This window comes from Antechinus flavipes, chromosome 4 (assembly GCF_016432865.1).
Source record: "Antechinus flavipes isolate AdamAnt ecotype Samford, QLD, Australia chromosome 4, AdamAnt_v2, whole genome shotgun sequence".
NCBI classification, from domain to species: domain Eukaryota; kingdom Metazoa; phylum Chordata; class Mammalia; order Dasyuromorphia; family Dasyuridae; genus Antechinus; species Antechinus flavipes.
The window spans coordinates 419202857-419220375 of record NC_067401.1 but is presented as its reverse complement, the minus strand read 5'-3'; the positions used below and the strand labels follow the sequence as shown (position 1 = coordinate 419220375).

The 17519-nt window shown below is 37.3% G+C and overlaps 1 protein-coding gene across 4 annotated transcripts in view; it reads right to left on the bottom strand.

Annotated features, from left to right (window-relative positions):
* The window catches only part of ASTN1 (astrotactin 1), a 508763-nt gene that overhangs the window by 237780 nt on the left and 253464 nt on the right, over window positions 1-17519 (bottom strand). For 2 of the 4 annotated variants that reach the window (XM_051998894.1, XM_051998895.1), the window contains exons 3-5: window positions 7466-7859; window positions 3610-3783; window positions 1745-1852 (exon numbers count right to left, since the gene is read on the bottom strand). In XM_051998894.1, coding sequence (XP_051854854.1) covers window positions 1745-1852; window positions 3610-3783; window positions 7466-7859 — 676 coding nt within the window. The remainder of the gene's footprint in view (window positions 1-1744; window positions 1853-3609; window positions 3784-7465; window positions 7860-17519) is intronic. The other 2 variants (XM_051998896.1, XM_051998897.1) reach the window with 1 other exon arrangement.

The window sequence follows — 17519 nt, the reverse complement described above, 5'->3', positions numbered from 1 at the left end:
CTTGAGGTAGAGTCCACCATTATGTTCTTTGCAGAGGTGACACACCAAAATATCCAAGAGGAAGTATTCCCTTCATTTAACTAGCTTGATAGCCCCAAGCGATTTTGCTCCACTGTTTGGGCTAAGTGGCAAACTCTGCCCAACTGATCTGGGAGAGTAAGAATAGCTAAATCCTTAGATGGTGGAAAAGCTAAAAATAGAGAAATACAATATACAGACTTGATAGGTTCAGCTGCCCAGGATCAGAAATGACAGAGAAGATATTTGCTAGAAATCCTAAAACATAAAGATGACAAGAGCCAATCTCAGGATCAAGTAAATATTTTTTTCTTGGTAAGCATATCTCTTACTTTGAAATATAATTGAAAATTGCAGGTATACCTAATGTCCTCAAAAGGAAGCAGATTTCTATTTGTTTATATACATACACATTATATAATATTTAATTTTATCATATAAATATATATGTATCTATATGTATGTATATATATATTTAAAATAGGAGATTTATTTTTTCCATTTTAATAAGACTTAAAGCTCTAATATATCCTCCCCTTACCTATAAAGTCTCATAGAATTATTAATAACAACAGCTGATTTTATTTACTAGGAAAGGTTGATATTTTAAAAGTCATCTCTTCATGATTTCTCATTATGAATGAATAGGGTTTCAAAAGCACCTATAAAGTCAATTTGCAATGATGGCCTGGCATTTACACATAATACAGATAGAGAAAACTGTATGTGTGTGTATGTATATATATATATTTATATATACATCCACATAGGCATATATTTATATGTATTTATGTAGATATTTATTCAATAAATAAAGCTATTTAATATACACTATTAAAATGAACTACACATGATGCATACACTATCATTCATTTGCAAATTTAAAAGTAATGCATGTTAGAGAACTATCTGTATATGCATAACAGAGCATCAAATTTTTTCCCCTTGTTTTTAATCATAAAACAATCCTGCTATTCCCAGGGCAGAGATTCATCTCATAAAGAAATACTTTCAATTAAATTGATATTTCTTGTGCACCATTTTCTAGGAGAAATGATGTTCTGACTTCCTTTCTAGGTTTGCTATATTCTCCCCTAAAGAGGAAAATGTTAGTATTATTTGTGCAAGACCGTTCCCTATAGAAGGTAACTTTGACACCTGGCTTTGCCTCATTTCCAGACACCTGGGAAAATGTGGAATTGTAGGTGTTCCATGTCTGATCACACCATTCAAATTTCCTTCCCTTTGGGAAAGAAACTGAAACAAAGGAGACCTATCTGATAAGAGATACTTGAGTGACAAATAGAGCTGTATTTAGCAGTTTGGGAACTAAACACACAAAATATTAGCTTAAGGAGAAGGAAACTTTGTGTCATCATCCTACACAATAAGGGTGATACAACATAACTAATGACGGAGAAACAAAATCCTCAGCTGTTCAAGGCTCTTATTGTAAAGACTGCCATATGGAAAGCATAGAAACAGATAATTTCCTGCCATAAATTCTGTTCCCTCTAAATTTCAGTGCCCTGGAATAAAACCCTAATCACACCACCCTAGTTACAATTGAAGGAATAAAGTTGTCTAACTTCTGAAATAATAATTGCTGGCATTCCTCAGCTAGGACTGCACTTTTATATGGGATAGACCCGAAACCCATCTAAAATATTCCATCTACTTCTTTGTATTGCCCACTCCATTGTCAACCCAGTAAGACTTCTCTTACCTCTGCTCCGCCTTCTGCTGCGAGAGGGATCTGTGTAAAAAGTCAGCTGGGGGTCATTATCTGCTTCTGTACCTGAATCTCCTTCAGGGTTCAGGAAGGCAGATCCAGCTGTAATGAAAAGAAATACATCAAAAAAAGCAACAGCAGCTGCCCAAGAAACGCCACCCCAACCCCGGTTTAAAATTCCATTAAACTTTGTCTAGCTTTTCTTTCCCAACTCATTCTGAACGACTATGTGTTCATCCAAAGGTGACGTGGCAGGAGTGTTTAATATCCACATTTCCAGAGGGGAAAAGTGTGTTTATATGTATTCCATATCTATGTATCTCTATTCCATAAAAATATTTAGATAAAATTTGTCTGTGTCTGTGTCTGTGTGCATGTGTGCATGTTCAAACACATACACCCATGACATATGGTTAAATTTAACCTGATTTATGGAAATTTTATCCATCATTTTCTTAAGGCTAGACAATAATAATAATAATAAAAACTCAAACCATGGTTTAGAACATTTGATGATTTCTGAGATATGGTCACATTGAAAACTTAACAATTGCCTCTCAAAAGCCTGTACAAGGTAGCTCCAGGACATCCCTGCTTGGTTATGTACAAATGTGTATAAAAACTGCAAAATGCTGGCTATACCACATGACCCTCTCTGTGTTAAAAAAGCAAGAAAAAAGGGCTTGGAACCTAAGTTCTAGATCCATTCTAGGAGAGGTAATGAGAGAATTTCAACTCCATTAAATTTAGAAAAAAACATCAATTATAGGGTTCTATATTAGCCTTTGAGGATATAGAAGTAGTGTAAAGTAACTACAAAATAATGGTAAAGTGCAGTTTTAGATGACATCTATTTGGAAAAGATGGTAGATAGGAAAGGCTGTGACTGTGATAATGACTCTCTGGTTATTAGTTAAAGAAGCAAACTCCAGCAATACCTACATGATACCACACCATGAAGTCATCTCAATGGGAGGGAAGCCTTATTAACTAAATCACTTTTTTACCCCCTAGATGTGAGCTAATTTGTCTTCTAATTATATTGTCATCCCCCTAGATACAAAGCTGGAAAGAACATTAGAGAACATTTAGTTTTACAGCCCCCCTTTTTACAGAATAGGAAATTAAGTCCCAGATATATGAAATGATTTCATTGGTCACAGAGGGAACAAGTTGTAAAGTCATAATTTGAATCCATGTCTTCTAGTTCCAAATCAAGTCATTGTTTTTTCAGCATCACCACATGACTATCATCATTTTTGATGGGGTCTAATTTTAATATTTATGAGGACAGGAATTTCTAACATATAGCAGGGACCATCATAGCTCACTCTATCCGTAAGCCATCAATAAAGACCTCAAACAAAGATAGATTTTGCAAGGTGAAAGAGAAGATTCTCCCATTAAATGGTAAAGTAGAAAATGATTTGATTTAGAATCAGGAGACTAGGGCTCAAATTCCAGCTCTATTGTATGTTAGCTCTCTCTTAGATAGATAGATAGACAGACAGACAGATAGATAGATAAACAGAGATAAATTAGATAGATAGATAGATAGATAGATAATCTCCTTAGATAAGTCACAATCACTAGGACCCCTGGTTTGCTTATCTATAAACTGGAGGTACTGATGCCTCACTATTCTGCCTAAGGCTTATTGTGAGGAAAAAAAAATTGGCAGCCCTTAAAGTGTTATGCAAATGTGAGTTATTCTCTGCTGATACAAGAAAAATTGGGTTTTAGTGGCTATATGAGAAGATAGCTTCCTCTTCTTCTGGTACTACCTTGGAGCTTACATTTGTAAGCTGCTAAGAGATGTACAAACACACAGACTTATCTCTGGGGGCTCTTGCACGTACCTCTAGCTTTGTTATTGATCCGTTTTCTTTGGTTGCTGGAAGTGTGGGACAGGAGGGTCGCCTGCTGGTGGTTGGCATCCACAGGGCTGGTGGCGATAATGTTGTCTTTGTATTTGTTCATCAGGGACAATTTGGCATTGTCACTTCCTGGGCAAGGAGAATCAAAGGCATCGACTTTCATGGGAACAACCAAAAAGGTGTAAAAGAGCAGAGAAATTCACTTGTAGAGAAGGGTAAGTTTCAGATATTGTTTAAGTACAAAACACTTAGAGAGAACAGAAGCTTACTTCGATGCTGCAGGGGCTGGTTTTGTTTTGTTTTGTTGTTTTTTTTGAGGATGCCCTCCATAAATTCAGATAGCAATGCTATACTTTAGGAGGATTTTTCATGAGTTGACGTGACCAAGAAAAGTTCATTCCTTGGTGGCTAGTGTTCTGGTGATGAGATTTACCAAGCAGCATTGGGGTAATGGATAAAGCACTGAGCTTAGAGTTAGAAGACCTGAATTTGAGTCTAACATCAGACTCTGGGCAAATCATGTCACTTCTCTTGGTCTCAGTTTCTTCATCTGTAAAATGGGGTGGAAATCATTAAATCATTTTCAGATCTAAATCTATAATTCTATAATCTTTTCCCAACCTAGCTGGTCCTAGAATAGTCCTTGAACAGAAGGTAAACATTTATTAAGCACTTTCCCAACCCACACCCAACCTGGCTCCAGTGTGGAAAAATTTTTGCTAGATTCTGGAGTTACAAAGACCAAAAATAAAATCACTGCTCTCGAGGAGCTTATGTTCTAACAAGGGATGTATGCATGTAAGTGTGTGTGTATGTGTGTGTGTGTATGTGCATGTACATGTGCATGTAAATTCTTATAGGGACCATAAATAGGCAAGGGGAATCAAGAAAGGCTTCATGGTGAACTTTGAGTTTTGAAGGAAATAAGGAGTTTCAAAGTAGGAAAGGGATATGAGGAGGAATTATATTCCATGTTTAGAGGATAGCTGGTAAAAAAAAAAGGCAGTAATAGTAGAAATATGAAGAACAGTAAGAAAACCAGTTTGAGTAGATCACAGAGTATAGAAGGAAAAACTGTAAATGACTCTGAACTCAAAACAGAAGAGTTCATATTTGACTCCAGAAGTAAGAAAAACACAACAGATTCATTGGGTAGAGATGATTGGTGAAATGGTTAGTTCTGAGCTTTGGAAAGACTACTTAAGCAACTAACAGGGTAAGTTGAACAGGGAAGGAAATTTCAAATGGGGAAAACAGAGAGAAGAGGATGAATTTGAGAGATATTTTATAACTAGAAATGGCAAGATTTGGCAACTGATTGAATATGTGGGGTGAGGGAGAATGAAGAGCTAAGAATGATACAGAGGTTGTGAACTTCAAAAACTGGAAAAATGGTGGTACCCTACCAAAATAGAAGTGGGTTTAGGGGAAAAGGTAATGAGATATGCTCTGGACATTTGAGATGGCTACTGGATGTCCAGTTTGAAATGTACCAGAGGCAATTGGTGATTAAGGACTGGAAGTTGGGTCACTGAATTGGACGTGATGGATAGATTTTGAAGTCATCTCCTTAGTGATAAGAGATTACCAAATGTAGAACACATTCTTGCATCTGTACTTGAAGGCTATCTGGCTTCCTTGGCCTTTGGAGAGCTTCTACTCCAACAGAGGAAATTTCAAACCTGCTATATTAGGTTATCAAAATAGGGTTTGGGAAGGGGCACTATAAAGAATGGAGAATGAAGCCCTTAAGGTAGGCTAATCAAGATGAAAATTTGTTCCTTGATGGTTTGGTATAGTGGAAAGGACCTGTATAAAGGCAAATTATTGAAGGATCTGGGTTTGCTATTTAAAACTTATATGATCTTGGCAGAATCATTTAACACCTCCTCATCTTTAAGTTAAATTAGATATTCTCTAAAATCTAAGACCAAAAACTCCTTTTGATTCAGTCTGTCATAACAAATAAAGCAATGGATATAGCATCCTAGAAGATATGGGTTTGAATTCATCTCACTTACTAGCTATTTGCACTAAAACAAGATATTTAGCTTCCAAAGCCTTAGTTTTTTCATACCTAATATGGGTATAAAATGTCACTTGACTCACAGTATTCTGTAATCCTTAAAATGCTATGTGAGCTATTATCACTGTTAACATTAAACATCAATCCCATGATTAGCATTATAGTAGGCTCTCTTGAATAGAGAAGATATATGAGACATCCTCTCTGCCTTCATTGAGCTTTTTTAAGATTAAAATCTCACTGGGGAAATGAGACTTAAAAACATAAAACAACAAGGAAAAACAGTAAACAGTATGGAAAGTGAAAAGCTTTCAGCTGTTTCCCTAACAGAAAATCTAGGCTGTCCCTTGGGACTTATTGTCCTAGGAATTGACCTGCAGGGAATTTATTGTTTCTGGAGGTGCATGCGAGCTATGGATAAAAGAAAATAAAGTGGGGGAAGAGAAGGAAAGGGAGGTATGAAATTTGCTCTTTTCAGGACATTCATTTGAATTCTTTGAGACTCCTGTCCAGTAATTTCATAGAAGATAAATGGTGCCATGTATTAACCATACCTTTAACTCATTATTTTCTCTATGGAGAAACAATGTCCTTTGGGTCACAAATAATGGGATAAGAGGATATAAGAATGGAAGAGGAGAAGCTTTGATAATTTGTAAAAATAGACACCCACAGTTGTCTGGGACTTCACAGGTCATCAAGTCTCACCTGAATCTAATCAGAAATTCCCCCTACTTCATATTTAACAAGAGATCATCAAGCTTCTACTGGAAGATTTCCAGTGATGGAGAATTCACGTGTTTTGAAGCAACTTGAGCTTCTTTTGGAGAATTCTATCAGGAATTTCCCCCCTAATTTTCTGAGAAAAAAATCTTAGTGATTGTGAATAATAATGTGACAAAAAATGCTGTTCAAATTCAAATTCAACAAACCAATTGAATTCAACAAATATTTATTATATGTCTGATATGAACAATGTTTTAGGGATGCAAAGATGAAAAATGACATAGTCCTTGCCCACAAGGGACTTATAATCTAATGAGGGAAAATATGAATGTATACAAGTAAATATAATACAAAGGATAGTGCAAGATAGGAAAAGGAAAAACAGTGTTATAAGTTCAATAAACATTTATTAAGTTTATACTCTGTGTATCACATTGATACTGGGGTTACAAAGATCAAAAATGATACAGTCCCTGCCCACAAGAACATGGTAATCTAATAGAGAGATGAGGCTTATTGCAGATGCTTCTAATTCAAGGTAGAATGAGATAAGTGTAAAATAGAAATCCAATAGGAATTTCTGAGAGATTAGGGAACATCTGGGAACACCAGAAAAGAATCCCAGAGGAGAGGCTACGAAAGTTGGACTTAAAGAGTCATTTTCATATTTGAAGAATAATGGAATTGCATTTATTCTATATGCCCATATTTCATGCCAACAAATATACACAATGTATTTTTCTGCCTCTTTGTCTCTTAGGCCAGATGTATGACCCAGCTGAAAGGGGAAGAAGGCACTCTTGTGTTTAACATTGATGAGTCTCAAATCCCAGCTTGGATTGAAAAGAAAAAGGGATTCTGTCCACAGTTTCTAGTCCAGATTTTTGATCCAGGAACAATTCTTAACATCGTTGCAAGCGATTTACTCTGCTTCTCCATAGGCAACTAGACATGGAGACAGCCAACCATTTATTGGAATCACTGCCTGGAACAGAGAAATGCACACCCTCCCCCAGATCCAGTAGACCCAAGCTAGAAAGCTTCATGGAGCCCCAGAGGGACCAAGAACCATATGCTCCTTCTCACCTGGTGTGAGGTCCATCCCCGACTTCTCATTGCAGCCCTGGAGAGAATCCAGAGTTCGGGTCACCTGACTGGCAAAGTCTTCCCCTCCATTCATGCACTCCCGCTGCAGGTGATGTCTCAGGTCTGTGATGTCATACTCATAACCATCCAGGATGGGGGTCTCTCGAATGCTCAGGGTGCCACTGGAATTGTGACCCTGCACCCGTGCATTCCGCAAGCTTTCACGACCATGGCCACCAATGAGGACTGAAGGGATGTAGTGGATCTCATTAGCTGCCTCCGCACTGGCACTTTTCTGAGGCTGGGGTACACGTCGCCGTTTACACCAGCGTCGGCGAGTATAGAGGATCATTACTAAGCACAGGATGGAGAGCAGCAGAGCAATCATACCACCCTGGGGAAAGAAGAAAACAGACAGCTAGGAGATGCAGGGACAAAGAAGGGTCATCCCAAAGAGAATTAATTAAAAAAAAAAACTACCAAAACACAACATTCAGTCATTCACTTTCTCAGTAAGCATATATCCAGTGCCTGCTGCATGCATAGCTCAACAGCAAGAAAAACAAAACAAAACAAAACTGCTGTAATCAGTGTTTGGAGTAAAAGAAAAGGAAGGTGAATGGTTTGTGGATCAATCTACAATGAAGTATCTGTAGATCTTTGATCCAGTCCTCAAAGGGACTATTAGGATGAACTCCAGACTTTTTGTTTCCAGATGTGAAAGCAGGGTCATAAAGCTGTGTTACATACCCAGCTCATGTCTGAAGCAGGATTAGGATTTGCTTTCTTAATTCTTAGGTAATTGGATGGTTCAGTGAATAGAACACTGGGCCTAGAGTCAGAAAGCTTCCAAGCCCAGGTCAAATTGATTTCACAAATAACCTTAAACACTTTATAAGTAAGCTGTGTGATTGGGCAAGTCACCTGTGGGCCTCAGTGTCCTCAGTGTGTAGAATGGGGATAATCGTAGCATTTTGCCTCAAGAGCAAGGGAGAGGATAGTTTTAATGAGTTTAGAAGAGCACCTGGCATGTAGGAGATGCTTAATAAATGCTTGTTCTTGCCCCTTCCACTTTCTAGTACAGTGCTCTATTCATTGCACTGATTAAGTGGGACAGATTAGGAATCACTTCAACTAAAGAAATAGGAAATACTGTGTTTTACCAAGAGTCCTATTCCTTTAAAGATATATCTATTTTAAAAATAGTAGGATGGTTTTAAGGACTTTGGAAAAGAAATAAACAGCAGGAATGGGAGTGGTTATTGAGCCAAAACACCTCATCTTACAAAAGAAGAAACTGAGAATCAGAGATTTAAAGTCATTAGCCCAGGGTTGCACAGGAGACTAGTGCCTGAGGTAGAATTCAAATACAGATATTCTTGGTTCAAGGTGCAGTATTCTCTCCACTTTGCCACCAAACTTCTTCTGATTTCTTCCTGTTTTCTCCTACTAATTCCTATCTCTCATTCTATTGTTGCTTATAGTAATTCCATCTAGATACCAACAGAAGACAAGGATGACAACTGTCAGAAGCAGTGTACTCAGCTGAAAACAATGTTATTCTGTGCTGGCTTTGGAGACAAAGATCCTGCTTCAAATCCTACTTATTGCTTGTGATATCTTAAACAAGTCAGTTTACTCAACCATAAAGTAAAGTCAATAGGCTACATAGTCTTTGAAGTCCATTCAATATTGAGATCCTATAATCTACACCTGGAGAATTTGGGAACCTCTAAAATGGCAAGAGATTGGATAGTTTAGTTCTTTTCATTAGTGAATTGCGACTTTCCAGAATAACTCTCTATGAATCACAGATTGGAAGCCATAGCATCAACCTTTTATTTCCCCCTTTCTTTGACAGAAACTTTTACTCTGGTCCTCTTCTTCCTCAATCGTCACTGCTTCTGTGTCTAAGAATCTACACCATTGTAGTCTGTTAATGCAAGGATGTGACATCATGATAAGGCTGAACTTTCACCTCTGACATCCATCCACCAAAAGTTTTGGAGTGATGGTCCTGTAAGCCCATTATACCGGAGAGTTAGGCAGACATAAATCTTACTTTCTGAAATATGTATTTCCTTCCTTTTTTGTGTCAATATCACTGCCAGCCTGCTTCATTGGGTTGGGCTGGGCCACAAAGTTTAGTTCTTGACCTTTGACTTCAATTAATGCCAACATATTATACAGACGATAGATGAAAAACTCTATTAATTCTCAGCAAGTCCACCCACTGAGAGCCAGGAGATTATTCCCCTCAAATGCATTAAAGGGTTTTTTTCCAGTTTCATAATAATTATGCCTTGGATTTGCAAAGCTTTTCTTCCCCCATGTCTTCCCATTTACCTTTCCTAACAATATCATTATGCAGCAAAGGAGGACAAAATTCAGTTTCATAACCATGCAAGAATAAGGGGACAAATGCAAAAAAAAAAAAAAAAAAAAAAAGAAGCAACTGAATCAGACCCAAAGCAAAAGCACACATATTAGGTAATTTGTCAGTCATGGATATAAGAATAGCATCCAGCTCCAACCCCTTAAATCTTGTCTCACTCAACTAGATTTTGAAGAAATCTCAATGGACCCTGAGCTGTGGGATTTCTACTATTAAACTTTCACTCTTGGAAATGTCTTGAAGGCATAGCTTTTTTGATGAATTTCATTTAAATCCCACTAAGTCCCCTACTTTTTCTCAATCTGCTATTGCAATGGGAGGTCTTTAAGGTTACACAATAAAAAAATCGCTTGACTATGAGAGGCTTTAGCAATTAACTAATGTAATTTAATTAACTAATGAAAGAGATGGTTCATCTTTACTAAAGAGTCATAGAAATACAAATTTCCATCTGTGGGGAGTGAATTATGTCATCATATTTATTTTTGTATCTGCCCTTTTAAATTATAAGCTTCTTGAGGGCAAGCATAACATAATTTTCCATCATCTGTCAATAAATCAACAAAGATTTATTAAGTACCCACTATATAGCATACATAGTTTTACATTGGCACTTATATCCAATCCCCAGCAACTAGCACAATATGTTGTAAATAATTTACATTTGATAGAGTCTTAGGATCATAGATAAAGAGGCCATAAAATTCAACATTCTTATTTTGCAGATAAAGAAATCAAGGCCCAAAGAAATCAATTTTTTTTCCCATGTGACCCAAAAGTAATTTAGTGACAGAGCAAAGATTTACATCCAAGTCACTATACTTCAATAGGGGCACCTGTGTAGCACAGCTGTAACAGAGGGCCTGGAATCATTACTGAGTTCAAATTCAGCTTCATTATTTAAGTCAGTTAGTCTCTACCTGCCTCAATTATAAACTGGGGATAATAATAGTATTTGCCTCCTAAGGTTGTGAGGATCCAATAAGACAATATTCGTAAATCTCTTAGCACAGTTCCTGGCATATAGTAGGCATTTGATAAATGCCTTATTTGATAAATGCAATTTATGTTCTTTTCCTTCCCATGGAAGATCTAAATGGAATAAATTGTAAGGGATTGCCTTATTCAATCTCTTATCTTGCTAATGAGGATCCAGGGGTTCTGAAAGGTTAAGAACTCAAGAGCCTTATTCATTGTCACCAAGATAATGTATGAGAGCCAGAACTGGAATCCAACATTCTGTGCCCACCTCCAGGGATCTCTCTTGTTGAATAGGAGAAACTTATGATCTCCCAGAATTCCTTTCAACTGTCTTGACCTTTAGGATTTTTCATTCAGTTGGCCAAAGCAGCACAAACATGGGCAAGGCCAAAGCTTCAATCTATGTACTAGCAAGTTCACCTCACTCAGGAGAAAATTTAACAAAATGCCATTGCCAAGGACAATATCTCTAAGCCTAGTCATCCATATCATAAATCCACAAGAGAGTGTTAATCACTCATCATAGAACAGAAGTTCTTAACCTTTTTTGGGTCATGGACTCCTTTGGGTGGTCTAGTGAAATCTATGGAACTCTTCTCAGAATAATGTAATAAAATAAAATAGCATAAGATTAATAAGGCAACTAGTTTAAAAATAAGGCCATTGATTTTATTGAACTAAAATTATCTAAATTTTAAAGAAAAAAATTTACTGGATCTCAAGCTAAAAATCCTGATAATATATATTTTTTAAAAATCCTGATAATATGGGAATCATGGTTTTCCAACACACACACACACACACACACACACACACACACACACACACACACATCAATTCAAAGATCATATGGCACCAATGGTAGATACTTGAAACCATCTCCATACATAATGTGCTTTCTTTTATTAAGCACCAGTCACATACACATAAAAGTATGAAACCCGCTGTCAGGGAATAAGGTGAATTATCCACACTGTAGGTTCTTCCTGTGAGAGACAGAAAAAGGCTCATTCTATATCACTGAACATACTAGGTTTTCCATAATATAAATAAATCTCAGCCAAAGTGAAGTACTGTTTAACGGGGATGGATTTCCCCAGGCTCAGCTTAAATTTTTCCTTATTCAGTTTCTATAGCTCTGACCTCTAGCTTTCTCTTATTGGAATTCACTAAGTAATGGAAGTAGACCACGAACTCCTTGAGAGCCGAAACTGGTTTTGTTTCTCCAGAGTGTTAGTCCAGTGTTTGGTACATAGCAGGTGCTTAATAAATGCTGTTGACTTGACCGGACCAGATTATTCTTTCTAAATCCCAGAATTTATGGGACATTTGGATGCTCATCATCTGGCTCAGTCAATGTTTTTCGCTCTCCCAATCTCATTTCCATAAATCAGCTGTCTCTGCTGCTAGTCAGCTTTGTCATTGTCCTCTGAATTCTCTCCAAATGGCTGCTGCTTTCTAGTAACAAGTTGCTCCAAAATGAGCTCAAGGGTTTAGCTGAAAGAACCAGCATAGCCATATGAAACAAGACTACCTTGCTTTGAGTCAGGGATATGGTTTCTTAGGTTCTAAAGTTTCATTCACTATCGGCTTCCACACTACCCTGGAAAATTGGATTGAATTGACTGGCATCCCCTTTCAGGCTTCCACAACACCACTCCACACTGACTCCTGGAGCCTGCCAGCCCTGATTAATCCTTGGGTATGCAACTTGGAGAGGCAGTGAACAAGCACCCTGCTGTGAAGACAACAGAACCAAACTAGTGGATCCAAATGTTGGCCCAATACCTGGAAAGGCCTTAACTTCATTTTTAAAATCAAAATTTCATGATCCAAAGCATATTTATAAAATGAAGCCCAAGAGGGTCAGGATCATACACTTTCCATGCACCAACCCTTGGATATGGATCACAATCACCCAGCAAGACTGTGGTTCAATGGACTGATTACTCGATATGGAGTCAGGAAGAGTTGAGTTCAAATCCAGCCTCAGATCACATACTAACTATCTGATCTTAAACAAATAAGTTATCTTTACCTCAGTTTCCTCATCTGTAAAATGAGAATAATAGTAGCATTTCCCAGCATTGTTGTGAGAACAAATGAGACAGCAATTGTAAAGTTCTAAGGATAGTAACTATATCCACTTTATCCATATTAGCTTTAGTATTAATAATATGACCTATTTTAAAGGTTATTGTGAAGATCAATTGAGACAGTATACATAATATGCTTTTCAGACCTTAAAATGCTATCTAAATGCTAGCCCCAATACCATATGGGTGCAACTCTGACACAGCTTTTAAAGGGACAATTCTTACCTTAAAACACTGAAATGCTAGTCCTGATACCATATGAATGCAACTTTGACAGAGATTTCAAAGAGACAATTCTTATCCCTAAATGCTTGCTCTGATACCATATGGGTGCAACAATGACAGAGATTTTAAAAGAGGCAATTCTTACCTTAAAATGCTACATAAATGCTAGACCTGATGCCATATGGGTGCAACTTTGACACAGATTTTAAAGAGACAATTCTAACCTCAAAATGCTACATAAATGCTAGACCTGATACCATATGGGTGCAACTTTGACACAGATTTTTAAAGAGACAATTCTTACCTTAAAACACTATATAAATGCTAGACCTGAAACCATATGGGTGCAACTTTGACACAGATTTTAAAGAGATAATTCTAACCTCAAAATGCTACATAAATGCTAGACCTGATAACATACGGGTGCAGCTTTGACACAGATTTTAAAGAGACAATTCTAACCTTAGAATGCTATACATACCTTATGGTAGCCTTCCAAGTTTACATTAGTCTAGCCCTCATACCTTATGAGTACAACTTTAACACACATTTAAAAGAAATAATTCTTACCTTAAAATGCTATACAAGTACTAGCCCTGATACCAGATGGATGCAACTTTGACATAGCTTTTAAATAGGCAATTCTGATTTGTAAGGTCAATAGGGAAAAGGGAAAAGGAATAACCATTAGATTTCTAAGATACAAGTATCCATCATAAACTCCTATCTTACCAACAAAGTGACCAAAGAAAAAGGGAGCTATTGCCATTGCTATAGTGATAATAATCACTTTTATTAATACCAATCACTTATATAGTACTTTAATAGAACTAGAATATACAGTTTAACAGATACTAGAGTATACAATACTTTTACGGAACTAGAGAGAATCGAAAGCTCTTCTTCTGGAGGCTGATTGGAGAGGACAAAAGTAACATCACTGTGTTGGGGACTAGATATGGTGTGTCTCATTATACCTGATCAAATTCATATGAGCTTGGAGCGCTCTATTACAGGTCAGGTGCAAAAAGTCCATGGGAATATTTGTATACTTCTCTCTATCATGTCTCTAAATCCACATATTTCACATTTCTTTTGAGCTATTATGATTTTGCTTTGCTCATAGAGCATCATGCTATCTCATGCTAGGTACAGACCTGTGTGATACCCCCTAACTAATGACTAGAGAGCTATTTCTACCCACCTGGTTTTCTTCTCCTAATCAGGGTACTCATTTCTCCCATCTTGTCCCCAACTAACAAAATGGCACTTCAATCCATGTCAGGGCAAGAGATAAACCTCTGCAAAATAGCAAGTATAACAACTATATTTGAATGTCCAAATTATGCATTTAATCTCCTAGAAGCCATAGAATGAACACTACCTATAGAGGAAAAGGGATCTCTGGTCCAGAAATTTCTTAGATCCAAGCTCCAGGAAGAATTATCTGATAAAAATGGATTGCTTCTGTCCATGGTTCTGGCTGCCCTCATTGGTCATTGCCTGGATCATAAGATCCTTGCTTCCTCAAAGAGTTTGCAAGCCATGGGAGAATGCGTCCATCTCCCTTCATTTGTTAGGCTGCACTTGGGGGATCAAAATATCATTATATGACTGTTATGAATATCTATTTATTTGACAGAAAGGCAATCACCAAAATAGGTGACACAATGGATAGATTTGGGGGCCTGACATCAGGAAGATATAAATTCAAATCTATTTGCAGATACTAGCTAAATGACCTTGGCTACTTTTTGCCTCAGTTTCTTCTATTATATAAAAAGAGGATAATAACAGCACTTACTTTCACAGGATGTTGTCACGATCAACTGAAATTATATCTGCAATGTGCTTAGCACAATATCTGGGCCACAATAGGCACTGCAAAAATGCTTTTTCCCTTCTCCTTTCCTTTTCTAATTGACTTAATAGTAATTCAGAGTTGTGGATGAAGGTGAAGAAGAGAACTCATTTAATTCCTTTGGGAAAAAAAAAAGCTAAGTTCTCTTCAGAGGTTCCTAAGGAAAAAGAATTGGTATCCTCTTGATGTGGCCCTTAAGAGTTAAGCTGTATTGAGTAAGCCAGGGAATATACTCAGTGGATATTGGAAAAGCTTCAGTATCAAAATGAAGTACTTTACTATAGATGAAACTAATGTATGATAAAGAATCACTGACTGTGCCAGAGATGTTATCACCTGGCTGTGACCCTGAAGTTTCCAGGTGCTGCTTTAGCTTATCATCATGATTTTGCATCAGGAGACCCATTATGAACTACAAAAAAAAAAAAATGACATCAGCAGTCACGTGGACCAGTTTATTGAGATCTAAGACTCAATTCCCCTGAAGGAGAGAGGAAAAGCCTAGGGTTTCTGGCTTTTGTTCTCTTCCACATTCTTTTTTTTTCCTTTTTTTATTTTATGGTATCTCATTTGGAAGGGTTTATATATATATATATATATATATATACACATATTTTTTTCCTTAGAACTATTATTTATGCCAGGTGGACTGTACAGTAAAAGCTCCCAAAGCATTAAGATGGGGAAAACTCTTCCAGAAGATCCTTACTCTCTTGTTGCCATGAAGTACTATGTGATTGGACCCATATCTATCAAGTTTCCCCTAAAATGGGTAAAATTATTTTCCCCCTGAAAATAGATGTCAAAGCCAAGATTTAATTAGCCCATCGTTGGGGAAGGCTGAAGAGACACGATGTTTGATTCAGCTTTGCAGGCTACATTGAGGTTTCCCAATTACCACAAGGCATTAAAAATCCATCCACAGTGTCTATGCATTTCAGCCTTGTTTGATTTCCTAAGACTAGATAAGTCACCAGAACCTACCTTGCTGATCACATATGTTTCCATATCGAGACTTGAGGGGCCATATATACCCCCCAAAATACTGCCATTTCCTTTTCAATGCTATCCAGACAGCTGCTACTGTGGGTTAAGATAATAATTAGGTTATGTTAGCCATTAGTTTATCCATCAAAGGTAAGGATTCCCTTACTCATAAAGGGAGGAGATAGTATCTTATCCCTTGCTTAGAGGGGCAGGACAAAAGTTTTAAGGAGTAAAGATAAATGTGGATGTTTGAGAAAAGCTCTATGGTTAACTGCTTGCCTCCTGAAGTGAAGCCACAATCCATTTGGAAGTCCTCACTCGCATTTTGGAGACCACTGCTCTCCAGGATGGGAGACATCCCTGCCAGTCCCAATGTCCTTTTCAAATGTCCAGAAACTTTAAGGATAAAGAAACCAAATCTTCAAAGTGACACAAAGGTCTAAAGAACCACCTGTTTTTCTTCAAAACCTTCAGCACAAATAAGGAAAACTAAAATGGGTTTTTTGTGAACATATCTGATGGAAGAATCATTACGACCAATTAACTTTCATCCCAAAGCCCAGGTTCACCCTTTGAGTAACCACAATCTAAACAGAGGAGTGAAACATGGACATAATTAAAGATCTCTCAAAACAACTAGATGTAGGTAATTCAAATGGAACTGAGAAAACTGTTGATGAAAAACAGTAAATCAACAAGCTTGGTGAGTAATGTCCTCTGTTTCCTCTCCAAACAATGACTACAAATCCCTAACGAAATCAATACTTAACTCTACCCTGTTTCTAGACCAAAGTGGTGAGGCTGGGGGCTCTTCCTCCTTCCCCGGGAAGTGCTTGGCTATCATCTGAAACATGGTTTAGGATATAGGCAGTGTAATGAATTTCAATTCAGTTTAAATAATTTAAGAACTTGCTCTTGCACATCAATGTGGGTGTGAGTGCTAAAGGCACTGTGTTAAGCATTAGTGATACAGAGGCCAAAAAAAAAAAAATACACTGTTATAGAAGAGTACACATTTTAATGGGAAGATACTGCATGAACAACAAATGAATAAATACAAGGTCATTCAAAGCGAGAACATATTGCTAATAACTGGGATTGTAATGGTTAGAGAAAGCTTTATGAAAGAGGTAACATCTGAACTTAGGCTTAAGGAATGATGAGTTTTCTGAGAGGCAGAGAGATAAGAATAAAGTACTTCTAAGGGGTAGAGATAAGGAAGATAAACCTAGTTGCTAGTCAACTAGCATTTATCAAATGACTCCTACATGTCTGGCATTGGGATAAGTGCATGAGGGAAACTCATAGAGGCAAAAGATGGGGTGTCAAGTTAGGAGTTAAGCTAGTAAGCAATCCTTGGCTAGGATACAAATAAGTAAAACATCATAATTTCACATAAGGTTGAAAAATCAGTGTTGGGACAAAACCCAGGATGCCAGGATAGAAGTTCCATATTTTATCCTAGAGCCAAAAGGAAGCCAATGAAGGCTTCTGACTAGATAGTGAGAC